The following is a 13,871-nucleotide window of genomic DNA, read 5'->3' as shown; positions in this document are numbered from 1 at the left end:
CCGTGTTCAACACCTCAAACTTCCCTCCTTGATTTCACAGGAGTTGTGCAGGGAATACCGCAAATCCATGAAGAATGGACATCTTCTTTGCACTAGAGAGAACAACCCCATCCAGGGCCCAGATGGGAAGGAGCACGTCAACCTCTGCTTCATGTGTGAGGCTCTCTTGTGAGTAGAGCTTGGGGCTTCTGAGGCAGTGGGGACAGGGAACTGCTAAGGGCAGTTTTCCAACAATTATGAATAATGCGTTTTCCTCTTCAGTGTAAAACTTCAGTGTTGTTTTCCTCTTCTTTTTTTTTAAATTTTTTTTATTTTTTGCGGTACGCAGGCCTCTCACTGTTGTGGCCTCTCCCGTTGCAGAGCACAGGCTCTGGACGCGCAGGCTCAGCGGCCATGGCTCACGGGCCCAGCTGCTCCGCAGCATGTGGGGTCTTCCCGGACTGGGGCACGAACCCGTGTCCCCTGCATCGGCAGGCGGACTCTCAACCACTGCGCCACCAGGGAAGCCCAGTTTTCCTCTTCTTGTGTGTCACATTTAAATGAACTAAAAAACAAACAAACACACAAAAAACTCCAAAACCAAGTGGAGAGCTTTCAGATGATAACTACTGTGATATAAAAAATGCAGAATAATTTCAGGACATTTCAGAAAGAACTCCGAATCCTTTTTTCAGAGAAGAGAATACTCTATGACAACCATACTAATTGCTTTTAGTTTTCTGAAGGATTATCAGCTGAAAGAGGAAATGCATGAGATTACATGTAATATATTGATATCATTATGGTGCATGGCAAATTTTAGGAATTTTTGTTTTGTGTTGGTTCATGATTTTTATTTCTACTTGTTCTGTGTGACCTCAAGGAACAGAATTAAAATTGATGAGAGATATAGGGAGACAGATTTGGGCACAACATGAAGATGAACTCTGCAATAGTTAGAGAAAGGCTGCTTCAGGAATGATGATTTTGTTGTATAGGAGTTGAATACCTCATTTACAGGGGACTAAAGTATGACTTTAGAATAGACAACATGGTATGTCCTCTCAAACCAGAGTCTGCTGTATTCCTTAAGTCTTTGTCCCAAGGGATACTCTATTTTCTAGATGCCCAGAATCTCTGAAAGGATTCAGTCATTCCGTCTTCCCTAGTGGAGAGCAATACAACCCAGCAGATTTGTCCCATAGTGTAAGTGAGCCATGGAAGCATTAAAAAATCTGTTAGATGGAAGTCATGACGATGACCATATAATTATCATAACCAACATTTATTGGCATATAATCGGCATATACTTGGGTTTTGCTACCCAATCTCATTTAATCTTCACAACAACCGTATGAAATGGGTTCTGTATTATCCCAAGTTATAGATGGAAAAAAATTAAGGCCCAGAGAAGATGAGAATGATGGAAATTTCGGCCCAGGAAAAATGAAGAAAATGATAAGATTTCTCAATGTAGGGTGTAGACAGGGTATAATTATTTAGCAAAGCCATTATCAACTTCTGGTAGTAACATCTGCCTGTTACGCTCATCTCAGGCTTTTTCTTTACCTTAATCTTTCATAGATAAGGAAGTAAGTCTGCCACCTAGTGGTCATCTCTGCTGTTTCCTCTGACAAGTTTCCATTATGAAAAGAAAATGCTTCTTAAATTTTATAGTCAACTTAGACTCACAGTAAAGTTTGGATCAGTATCCATATAAAGAAGTATAAGAAACCCCACAATTTTGGAGCTATTTTAGTTTGTTCCATCAATATAAAAATTCCTTATCCAATTAAAATTTTATTGCCTCATATTTTATGGATATGTTAGCAAAGGCTATTGCCTTTCTTAAGAACCATACTTCCCTCCACAGTCATTTCTTAAACACTTTAATATCATATACAAATAGTGTTTTCAACTTTTAAAAAAGTTTTAAGTTGATCAATGAGCAGTTTTTACGTTGACTGTAACGTATGAAAACGTTTTAGCAAATTATTTTTGTCTCTACAACATGATTGAATTATCTGCATTATAGATCTAATTATGCTGCATACTGAGTATATTAAACTTAATTTCTAACACTGTTACTCATCCAAAATGGTTAATAGCTATTACTCTCATTTCATTTTCATCATGTGCCTGTTTTTTTGTTGTTTTTATTTATTTATTTTATTTATATAAATAAAAGTTATTTATTCATTTTTGGCTGTGTTGGGTCCTCACTGCTGCACACGGGCTTTCTCAAGTTGTGGTGAGCAGGGGGCCACTCTTCCCTGCGGTGCACGGGCTTCTCATTGCGGTGGTCTCTCTTGTTGCAGAACACGGGCTCTAGGAGCACGGGCTTCAGTAGTTGTGGCACGTGGGCTGAGTAGTTGTGGCTTGGGGGCTCTAGGGTGCAGGCTCAGTAGTTATGGCACATGGACTTTTAGTTGCTCTGCGGTATGTGGGATCTTTCCAGACCAGGGCTCGAACCCGTGTCCCCTGCATTGGCAGGCGGATTCCTAACCACTGCGCCATCAGGGAAGACCAATATGCCTGTTTTTGGAGTGTTCACTTTCAATAATGCTTACAATGCTGATGATGACAATCACTTTTATCAATCACTTTATTATGTACCGGATACTAATTCTAACTGCTTTACATGTATCAACTTATTTAATGCTCACAACAGTCCTATGAGAGAAGTATTCTTATGACCTCTTCTATCCCTCCACTCCATTTCCCCATTTAAAGATGAGGAAAACACAGAGAGGTTAAGACACTTTTTGTGTTCCTTATTCTATTTGGCTGCAGAGTCTTTCTTCTTAACTTTCTTCTTAATCACCATGCTATACTGCCTCCCAGAAGCTAAATATCACCACTTTATAAAGAGTTCTGCACCTTTTGCAGATGTAAAAGAATCAGCAAATAAGAAAGTCCTATTCCAGGATATTTGCTGGGAAGCTAAATAGGTTTACTCATTAATTAAGGGGTTTTCCCTTGAACACCATTCTCTTGAGGTGTGGTAAATCATTCTAATTATTACCCAATAAAATTACACCTACTATGAGTGGATCTTTGGAGTTGCTTGAGAATAATCAAAGCAATGAATGATCAACCTGTGAATGTTAAGAATCTATACTACTGTATTAAGATTCTTCTCTCTTTTTTCCTGTTTCTTACAGTCAACAAGAAGAAAGAGCAAGAGCAAAGGCTAAAAGAGAAACTGCAAAGGTAATCTTCTCACAAATTCTTATATTATACCCTGACATTTTTTCTCTGCAGTAACATTCTAGATATCTCATTAGCATAAATGTTTTCTGTTTTTGGGGGGACAGAGAAAGATAAATATCATATGATATCGCTTACATGTGGAATCTTAAAAAATGGTACAGATGAACCTATGAAACAGAAATAGAGCCACAGATGTAGAAAACAATCTTATGGTTACCAAAGGGGAAATGGCGGTGGATAAATTGGGAGACTGGAATTGACATATACATAGTACTATATGTAAAACAGATAACTAATAAGAACCTACTATATAGCACAGGAAACTCTACTCAATACTCTGTAATGACCTATATGGGAATAGAATCAAAAAAGAGTGGATATAGGTATATGTATAACTGATTCACTTTGCTGTATAGCAGAAACTAACAAACATTTTAAGTCAACTATACTCCAATAAAAATTAATTTAAAAAATGAATAAATATAACCTTTAACCTGGAAAAAAAAGTCTTAAGTACAAGTTTCCTGAGTATCAATTTTATTTCATGATAATTCAAAATTTAAGGTTTAGTTCATAAAAAATGGAGTTTAACTTATTTGGCTTTTCTTAAGATTTCTGTTGTCAGGCACAGGTTATTACTATCAATTTTTACAATTTACTAATTTCAGGTTACATAATTCCTACCTCTTAGCTATTTTAAAGAGAGCACAACATCCCTATCATTCACATTAGTTCAATTTACAAAACAAAGAACACACATATTTTCATATTTGATCTTTGTCAGCACCCAGCTATGGAGGAATACTAGTATTTTCACTTTCAATTATGACAATTAAATCCTTTGACTTTCTAATTATTTTTAATCTACTTCACATTTCTATAATTTTACAATTTTATAAGTAGCAGAGCAAAGTCTGTCTTTACATAGATGTAGGATTACTCTCACATAGCCTTACACAAGGTTTACCTTTATTTATTCTGTTTCCTAACAACAGCTTCAAAAGTATAAGCCTAATAATTTGGGGGGGAAAGTTGACAGTTTAAAATGTTGCCTTTAAACTGATTCATTTTCTCAGTAACTTTGTTACCTGGAACCATCTTTTTATTAGTAATTCAGAATTGAAAATTTGTTTTATCCATAATGTTTGATCAGTTTCTAAATCCTATTAGATTTTTCAAATGTTCTTAACACATTCCTCCTCCTCTCCACTCCCATTGTTACTCTTCTGTTTCAAATATGCATCCCCCATCCCTGGACTTTATCAAGTAACTCCCAGAAAGGTGTCAGTTTCTCCAGGCATCATACTTTCATATTTGTTCTCTCCCCCATATCTTTGTTTCAGATATGTCTTTCTTTCTTTTCTTTTAATAGATCCTTATTGGAGTATAATTGCTTCACAATACTGTGTTAGTTTCTGTTGTACAACAAAGTGAATCAGCCATATGCATACATATGTCCCCGTATTCCCTCCCTCTTGAACCTCCCTCCCATCCTCCCTATCCCACCCCTATAGGTTATCACAAAGCACTGAGCTGATCTCCCTGTGCTATGCGGCTGCTTCACACTAGCTATTTTACATTTGGTAGTGTATATATTGTCAATGCTACTTTCACTTCGCACCAGCTTCCCCCTTCCACCCTGTGTCCTCAAGTCCATTCTCTATGTCTACATCTTTATTCCTGCCCTGCAACGAAGTTCATCAGTACCATTTTTTTTTTTTTAGATTCCATATATATGCGTTAGCATCAGTATTTTTTTTTCTCTTTCTAACTTACTTCACTTGTATGACAGACTCTAGGTCCCTCCACCTCACTACAAATAACTCAATTTCGTTTATTTTTATGGCTGAGTAATATTCCATTGTATATATGTGCCACATCTTCTTTATCCATTCATCTGTCAATGGACACTTAAGTTGCTTCCATGTCCTGGTTATTGTAAATAGTGCTGCAATGAGCATTGTGGTAAATGTCTCTTTTTGAATTGTGGTTTTCTCAGGGTATATGCCCAATAGTGGGATTGCTGGGTCGTATGATAGTTCTATTTTTAGTTTTTTAAAGAAACTCCATACTGTTCTCCATAGTGGTTGTATTAATTTACATTCCCACCGGCAGTGCACAAGTGTTCCCTTTTCACCACACCCTTTCCAGCATTTACTGTTTCTAGATTTTTTGATAATGGCCATTCTGACTGGCCTGAGGTGATACCTCATTGTAGTTTTGATTTGCATTTCTCTAATAATTACTGATGTTGAGCATCTTTTCAGGTGCCTCTTGGCCGTCTGCATGTCTTCCTTGGTGAAATGTCTATGTCTTCCACCCAGTTTTTAACTGGATTGTTTGTTTTTTTGATATTGAGCTCCATGAGCTCTTTGTATATTTTGGAGATTAACCCTTTGTCTGTTGTTTCATTTGCAAATACTTTCTCCCATTCTGAGGGTTGTCTTTTTGTCTTGTTTATGGTTTCCTTTGCTGTGCAAATGCTTTTAAGTTTAATTAAGTCCCGTTTGTTTATTTTTGTTTTTATTTCCAATACTCTAGGAGGTTGGTCAAAAAAGATCTTGCTATGGTTTATGTTATAGAGTGTTTTTTCTATGTTTTCCTCTAACAGTTTTATAGTGTCTGGTCTTACATTTAAGTCTTTAATCCATTTGGAGTTTATTTTTGTGTAGAGTTAGGTAGTGTTCTAATTTCATTCTTTTACATGTAGCTGTCCAGTTTTCCCAGCACCACTTATTGAAGAGGCTGTCTTTCCTCCATTGTATGTTCTTGCCTCCACTGTTGTAAATTAGGTGCCCATATGTGTGTGGGTTTATCTCTGGGCATTTTATCCTGTACCACTGATCTATATTTCTATTTTTGTGCCAGTACCATACTGTCTTTATTACTGTAGCTTTGTGGTATAATTTGAAGCCAGGGAGCCTGATTCCTCCAACTCTGCTTTTCTTAAGATTGCTTTGGCTATTCGGGTTCTTTTGTGTTTCCATACAAATTGTAAAATTTTTTGTTCTAATTCTGTGAAGAATGCCACTGGTAGTTTGATAGCGATTGCACTGAATCTGTAGATTGCTTTGGGTAGTATAGTCATTTTCACAATATTGATTCTTCCAATCCAAGAACATGGTATATTTCTCCATCTGTTTTTGTCATCTTTGATATTTTTCATTAGTGTTTTATAGTTTTCTGAGTACAAGTCTTTTGCCTCCTTAGTCAGGTTTATTACTAGATAAGTTTATTCCTTTTGTTGCAATGGTAAATGGGAGTGTTTCCTTAATTTCTCTTTCTGATTTTTCATTGTTGGTGTATAGAAATGCAAGAGATTTCTGTGCATTAATTTTGTATCCTGCAACCTTATCAAATTCATTGCTTAGTTCTAATAGTTTTCTGGTGGCATTTTTAGGATTCTCTATGTATAGTATCATGTCATCTGCAAACAATGACAGTTTTATTTGTATTCCTTGTATCAGTTTTATTTGTATTCCTTTTAGTTCTTTTTTTCCCTCTGATTGCCATGGCTAGGACTTCCAAAACTATGTTGAATAAGAGTGGCGAGAGTGGACATCCTTGTCTTGTTGCTGATCTTAGTGGAAATGTTTTCAGTTTTTCACCATTGAGTATGATGCTTGCTGTGGCTTTGTCATATATGGCCTTTATTATGTTGAGATAGGTTCCCTCTATGCCCATTTTCTGGAGAGTTTTTATCATAAATGGGTGTTGAACTTTGTCAAAAGCTTTTTCTGCACCTATTGAGATGATCATATGGTTTTTATTCCTTAATTTGTTAATGTGCTGTACCACATTGATTGATTTGCATATACTGAAGAATCCTTGCATCCCTGGGATAAATCCCACTGGATCATGGTGTATGATACTTTTAATGTGCTGTTGGATTCTGTTTGCTAGTATTTTGTTGAGGACTTTTGCATCTATGTTCCTCAGTGATATTGGTCTATAGTTTTCTTTTTTTGTGATATCTTTTTCTGGTTTTGGTATCAGGGTGATGGTGGCTTCATAGAATGAATTTGGGAGTTTCTCCCCCTGCAATTTTTTGGAAGAGTTTGAGAAGGATGGGTGTTAGCTCTTCTCTAAATGTTTGATAGAATACACCTGTGAAGCCATCAGGTCCTGGACTTTTGTTTGTTGGAAGATTTTTAATTACGATTTCAATTTCATTACTGTTTATATTGATAGGTCTGTTCATATTTTCTAATTCTTCCTGGTTCAGTCTTGAAAATTGTACCTTTCCAAGAATTTGTCCATTTCTTCGTGGTTGTCCATTTTATTGTCATATAGTTGTTTGTAGTAGTCTCTTATAATCCTTTGTATTTCTGCAGTGTCATTTGTGATTTCTCCTTTTTCATTTCTAATTTTACTGATTTGCATCCTCTCCCTTTTTTGCTTGATGAGTCTAGCTAAGGGTTTACCAATTTTGTTATCTTCTCAAAGAACCAGCTTTTAGTTTTATTGATCTTTCCTATTGTTTTCTTCATTTCTATTTCATTTATTTCTGCTCTGATCTTTATGATTTCTTTTCTTCTACTGACTTTGGGTTGTCTTTGTTCTTCTTTCTCTAGTTGTTTTTTTTTTTTTTTTTTCCCGCACGGTACGTGGGCCTCTCACTGTTGTGGCCTCTCCCCTTGCGAAGCACAGGCTCCAGACGCGCAGGCTCAGCGGCCATGGCTCACGGGCCCAGCCACTCCGCAGCATGCGAGATCTTCCTGGACCGGGGCACAAACCCGTGTCCCCTGCATCAGCAGGCAGACCCTCAACCACTGCACCACCAGGGAAGCCCTCTCTAGTTGTTTTAAGTGTAGGTTTAGATTGTTTACTTAAGATTTTTCTTGTTTCTTGAGGTGAGATTGAATGCTATAAACTTCCCTCTTAGAACTGCTTTTCCTGCATCCCATAGGTTTTGCGTTGTCGTGTTTTCCTTGTCATTTGTTTCTGTGTATTTTTTAATTTCTTTGATTTCTTCAGTGATCTCTTGGTTATTTAGTAGCACACTGTTTAGCCTCCATGTATTTGTGGTTTTTACAGTTTTTTTCCTTTAATTGACTTCCAGTCTCATAGCGTTATAGTCAGAAAAGATGCTTGATACGATTTCAATTTTCTTAAATTTTCTGAGGCTTGATTTGTGACCTAAGATGTGATCTATCCTGGAGAATGTTGTATGTGCACTTGAAAAGAAAGTGTACTCTGCCACTTTCGGGTGGAATGTTCTATAAATATCAATTAAATCTATCTAGTCTATTGTGTCATTTAAAGTTTGTGCTTCCCTATTTATTTTCTGTTTGGATGATCTGTCCATTGGTGTAAGTGGGGTGTTAAAGTCCCCTACTATTATCATGTCACTGTCGATTTCTCTTTTCATGGTTGTTAGCATTTGCCTTATGTATTAAGGTGCTCCTATATTGGGTGCATAAACATTTGTAACTGTTATATCTTCTTCTTGGATTGATCCTTTGATCGTTATGTAGTGTCCCTCCTTATCTCTTGGAACAGTCTTCATTTTAAAGTCTATTTTATCTGGTACAAGTATTGCTACTCCAGCTTTCTTTTGATTTCCATTTGCATGGAATATCTTTTTCCATCCCTTCACTTTCAGTCTGTATGTGTCCCTAGGTCTGAAGTGGTGTCTTGTAGGCAGCATATATATGGGTCTTGTTTTTGTAAACATTCAGCTAGTCTGTGTCTTTTGGTTGGGGCATTTAATCCATTTACATTCAAGGTTATTATCAATATGTATGTTCCTATTACCATATTCTTAATTGTTTTGGGTTTGTTTTTGTGGGTCTTTTTCTTCTCTTGTGTTTCCCACCTAGAGAAGTTTCTGTAGCATTTGTTGTAAAGCTGGTTTTGTGGTGCTGAATTCTCTTAGCTTTTGCTTGTCTGAAAAGCTTTTGATTTCTCCATCAAATCTGAATGAGACCCTTGCTGGGTAGAGTAATCTTGGTTGTAGGTTTTTCTCTTTCATCACTTTAAGTATATCCGGCCACTCCCTTCTGGCTTGCAGAGTTTATGCTGAAAAATCAGCTGATAACCTTCTGGGGATTCCTTTGTATGTTATATTTTGGTTTTCCCTTGCTGTTTTTAATATTTTTTCTTTGAATTTAGTTTCTGTTAGTTTGATTAATATGTGCCTTGGTGTGTTTTTCCTAGGGTTTATCCTGTATGTATACTCTCAGTTTTTCCAGGAAGCTTCCCCTTCCAGGCCTGTTGAATCTCCTCACCTTGATCTTTCCTAGCTTTTATAGACTGTGATGTGCAACACATCATAAACATATATATTTTATATTGCTCTCCACCAATTTTATCAGCCTTCTTCTGCACCAATATTTAAGCACCCTCAAAAGAATGCTGATGGTAAATATTTACAGATCCACTATAGTGACATCACAATTCTGAGTCTATGATAGAAGCCTTTTATTTTTTTATTTTTTTAAATTAATTAATTTATTTATTTTGGGCTGCATTGGGTCTTCGTTGCTGCACACGGCCTTTCTCTAGTTGCAGTGAGGGGGGGGCTACTCTTCATTGTGGTTCGCAGGCTTCTCACTGCAGTGGCTTCTCTTGTTGCAGAGCACGAGCTCTAGGTGTGCAGGCTTCAGTAGTCGTGGCAGGCGGGCTCAGTAGTTGTGGCGCACGAGCTTAGTTGCTCCGTGGTATGTGGCATCTTCCCAGTCCAGGGCTCGAACCTGTGTCCCCTGCATTGGCAGGTGGATTCTTAACCACTGCACCACCAGGGAAGCCCCAATAGAAGACTTTTAAATGCTTACTGACACTTACTGCTACATGTAATCACTTTTCTTTTTACTTCTTACTCTGCATTACTTGTCTTCATAATAGACAAAAGTGTAGGGAGGATAGGAAACCACTCTGAGAACATATTTTCTTCATTTTCCAGGAACTCTGCAATGAATGTCTCTGCTTTTTCTAGCTTCTAGAGGGCGTTCATGTTCCTTGGCTCCTGGACTGTTTCCATCATCTTCAAGGCCAACAACATTGCATCTCTAATTGTTCTTCTGTAGTCATATCTCCCTCTCACTCTCTCCCGTCTTACTCTTCCAGTTTTAAGGACTGACCCTTTTGATTTCATTGGGCATACTAGGATAATCCAGGATAATATCCCTATCTCTAGGTCCTTAACTTAAACACATCTGCAAAGTCCCCCCTGCCCTGCAATATATTCACAGGTCCTGGATATCAGGACTTGGACAAATTTGGGGGCAGGAGCTATTATTCTGCCAACCACAAATTGCTTTACGAAAGGGACAATAAATCATTCTTTTTTGTATCTCTCACAGTGCCTAGCCCAGAATAATATTCGGGTAAATTGAAGGTTTTATAATTAGATAAGTGACAGCAATCTCATATTCCAAACAATGTGTGACCTAGGCCTCTGAACAGCATCTGGCTAATACTAACCTTCTGCATCGTCTTCTTGATGCATCCATTATGTTTGGGACATTATATCATAGTTTTCAGAGGGGTAATGTGGAGGAAGCTTTCAATATTTAGTTACCTGATTCTATTTTTTTGTGTGTGTGTGGTACACGGGCCTCTCACTGCTGTGGCCTCTCCCGTTGTGGAGCACAGGCTCCGGATGTGCAGACTCAGCGGCCATGGCTCATGGGCCCAGCCACTGCGCAGCATGTGGGATCTTCCCGGACTGGGGCACGAACCCATGTCCCCTGCATCGGCAGGTGGACTCCCAACCACTGCCCCACCAGGGAAGCCCTAGTTACCTGATTCTTAAACCCTCCCTCACTTGGCAGGAGCTGTGCCGTGAATACCGTAACTATGTGAGGAACGGACGTCTTCCCTGCACCACAGAGAATGACCCCATCGAGGGCCCAGATGGGAAAATCCATGGCAACACCTGCTTCATCTGTGCAGCCTTCTTGTGAGTAGACCTGCAGTCACTGCTCCTGCTGAGTGTCGGAGAAGACAGGCCTGTGGTGGGCAAGAGAGATGATATTGAAGGTTTTTTCTAGGAGGCAGATGGCTATCTTTGCACTGAGTTTGGGGATTTACTCTTACAAAGCCATATACTCGGTGCATTTCTTTGTAGTGTTCTCAGTGTTCTGAAAGGTACCTGAATTGCCATTAAGGGAGGACCATGTGCTAAGAGGAAACTCCTCCAGAGTTAATGGCATATAAGGATTGGAATTTTTGTTCTCTGCGTACATACTGTCATGAATAATCCAAAGATGTAATCACTGGGTGCTAGCAAATTAAAAATTTGCTAATATTTAGTCATTTTTTAAGTATCCTAGTTGCTTTCTGAGGAGAAGGCCGATACCTTTGTTTTCCAAAATAAACAGAGTAGTGAAAATTTATTTACTGTCTGGCCATGGCATATGTGTCTTACTCTTTAAGCAATACTAAAAACAAGAAGAACAATATGGAGAGGTGTACATTTACCTTTCTACTCCCAAGAGATTCCCCTTTAGGATAATATGTATTGGGTACTAGGAATGATTGTTCCCCCTGCCTTTCTCTTATAGCCAGCAAGAAGCAAAAGAAAAAGAAGCTGAATCCAAAAGACCTAAGAGAGGAGCTGAAAAGGTAGTTATCTTGGAAGCTTCATACCACAATGCGGTTTGCAGTTTCTCTTTAAAAATAACTCATGGAATCACTGAAGGCCTATGTGAGAGAACTCAAGGTTTAGTTAGTCCAGGGGTTGATAAAATTTTCTTAAAGGGCCAGACAGTAGATATTTTAGGCTGTGACCATTCAGTCTCTGTCACAACTACTCAACTCTGCTATTGTAGCTCTAGAACAGCCATGGATGATATGCAGATAAATGGGCATGGCTGTGTTCCAATGAAACTTTACTTACACAAAAAAGGTGGTAGGCCAGATTTTGCTCATGGGCCATAGTTTGCAAACCTCTGATTTACTCCATGCCCTATTTTTAAATGAAGATTTAAAATCCAGAAGGAGGAAGAACTTGCTTACAAAGGTAGTGAGACTATTGGTATCAGAATCTTCATACTGTTTCAAAGTTCTCACAGCTGCAAAACAGAAACAATTCAAACTTAGACTTCCTGACACCAAATCTAGCATTATTCCTAACACACTATGTAGCTTTGGATGAGCACATTTGGTCAAACCAGGTGTGTTCCTTGCTTTAACTTTAATTATCTCTGGTGTCAGCAGTTGGCAGAAAAATAGAAGAGCAACTTTCCCCAATAATATTTTCTTGGTTTCAAAATGAATGACTCCAGGTAGATTTTTCCAGGTTTGTGGATATTTCCTTGCCCCCATCAAAAAACTATTGATATTAAAAATAATCTATAATGAAGTATCACTTGGAATTCTGTATGATTGGTTTGTTTACAGTTATTTTCCCCACAATTGTGAGCCTGAATTTAAAAATAATATGAGCTCATATGCTTCCCTTTTCAACATCAATAAGAAAATATTCTTCAGTATCAGACGATTTCTGATTTCACATTAGCTACTATCCATAAACTATCCTCTCATATCATATTTCTTTTGCTAAATATGACCAGTTAGGGAATCAGGCAGTGAACCTTGAAGGAAAGCTAGGAAAAAACTCACTCTTGTCCTCACTGAGTTTTGACTTGAACTAAAAGATACAGAAAAAAACAAGTTCAGTCTTACTTGCCACCAGTAATTAATTATATGATCTTAAGTGATTTGCTTATTCTATCTCAATTCCTCATAACTCTGAAGCTAAAATTTATTGAGTACTTCCTAGATGTCAGTCATTGTAGATATAGTAGATATACATTATTTCACATTATTCTCATAACAATTCAGCACATATATTGAATACTTAATAGATATTGGCCATTATTATTTTAACTGTGTGAAACAGATACTATCATTATTTCCATTTTATAGAAGAGGTAACTGAGGCACAGAGAGGCAAGACCCCCTCATCCAAGGTCTCTTGGTGACAGAATGGAATTCTAACTAATGATATTATATAGCTGTCAACATATTGGGCTTGTCTGGACATACCTGGAATATTATGTTGAAAGGGAAGAATTAAGAATGCAAAATGGTGCAAATGACTGAAACAGATTGGAACAGGAAGACTGAAGTATCTGGGGATGCTTTGCTCTTGGAAAAGCACATAGGGAGCTATGGAGAAGGACAAGAAAGCTTTCTCCAAATATATGAAGGACTTTCTGTGTGCAGGAAGGAAAATATACTCAATTTTTCTGAAGGAAGTAAAATATGTTGACTTTGCTTACTGGTTTGAAAGAACGTATTCATCCCATGCAGTGACATCTTAGAAAAATAAAACTCTAAGGATAAGGATCCTATAGGATTGATTAGAGATATTTTCCAAGATCCTCCCAAAGTAGCACTATGGCTAATCTGTGGGAATGATTTAAGAAATTTTGGAATGAACTATCTGGAGGGTAACGAACTCATCACTGCAGGTATTCCAGTGCAAATTAGACCACTTTTTGGCAGGCATGACATAAAGGGGATTGAGACGTAGTACAGATGGTTGCACCAGGTGAACTTCAAAGTTCTACCTAAACCTTAATTCTTTAAACTTCTATGCCATGTGCAGTGTTTTTATTGCATTATAATATAATAGAGAGGGACAATAAAATCTTGACTAAGGACTGTGACCAGTCTGCAGAGAACCCAGTTTATTAAGAGGTTCTTGCTTGTGTGTGACTGCAGGTTCA

General features: G+C 37.8%; 1 protein-coding gene across 4 annotated transcripts in view; it reads left to right on the top strand.

The window, feature by feature from the left end:
- Positions 1–13,871, top strand: part of SPINK5 (serine peptidase inhibitor Kazal type 5) — a 69,479-nt gene that overhangs the window by 32,424 nt on the left and 23,184 nt on the right. For all 4 annotated transcript variants that reach the window (XM_033406841.2, XM_033406842.2, XM_033406840.2 and 1 more), the window contains 4 exons: positions 41–168; positions 3,144–3,192; positions 10,968–11,095; positions 11,700–11,760. In XM_033406841.2, coding sequence (XP_033262732.2) covers positions 41–168; positions 3,144–3,192; positions 10,968–11,095; positions 11,700–11,760 — 366 coding nt within the window. The remainder of the gene's footprint in view (positions 1–40; positions 169–3,143; positions 3,193–10,967; positions 11,096–11,699; positions 11,761–13,871) is intronic.

The sequence above is a fragment of the Orcinus orca genome, chromosome 3 (assembly GCF_937001465.1).
Source record: "Orcinus orca chromosome 3, mOrcOrc1.1, whole genome shotgun sequence".
In the NCBI taxonomy this organism is placed as follows: domain Eukaryota; kingdom Metazoa; phylum Chordata; class Mammalia; order Artiodactyla; family Delphinidae; genus Orcinus; species Orcinus orca.
The sequence above is the reverse complement of the archived record's forward strand: the minus strand, read 5'-3'. Positions and strand labels throughout refer to the sequence as shown.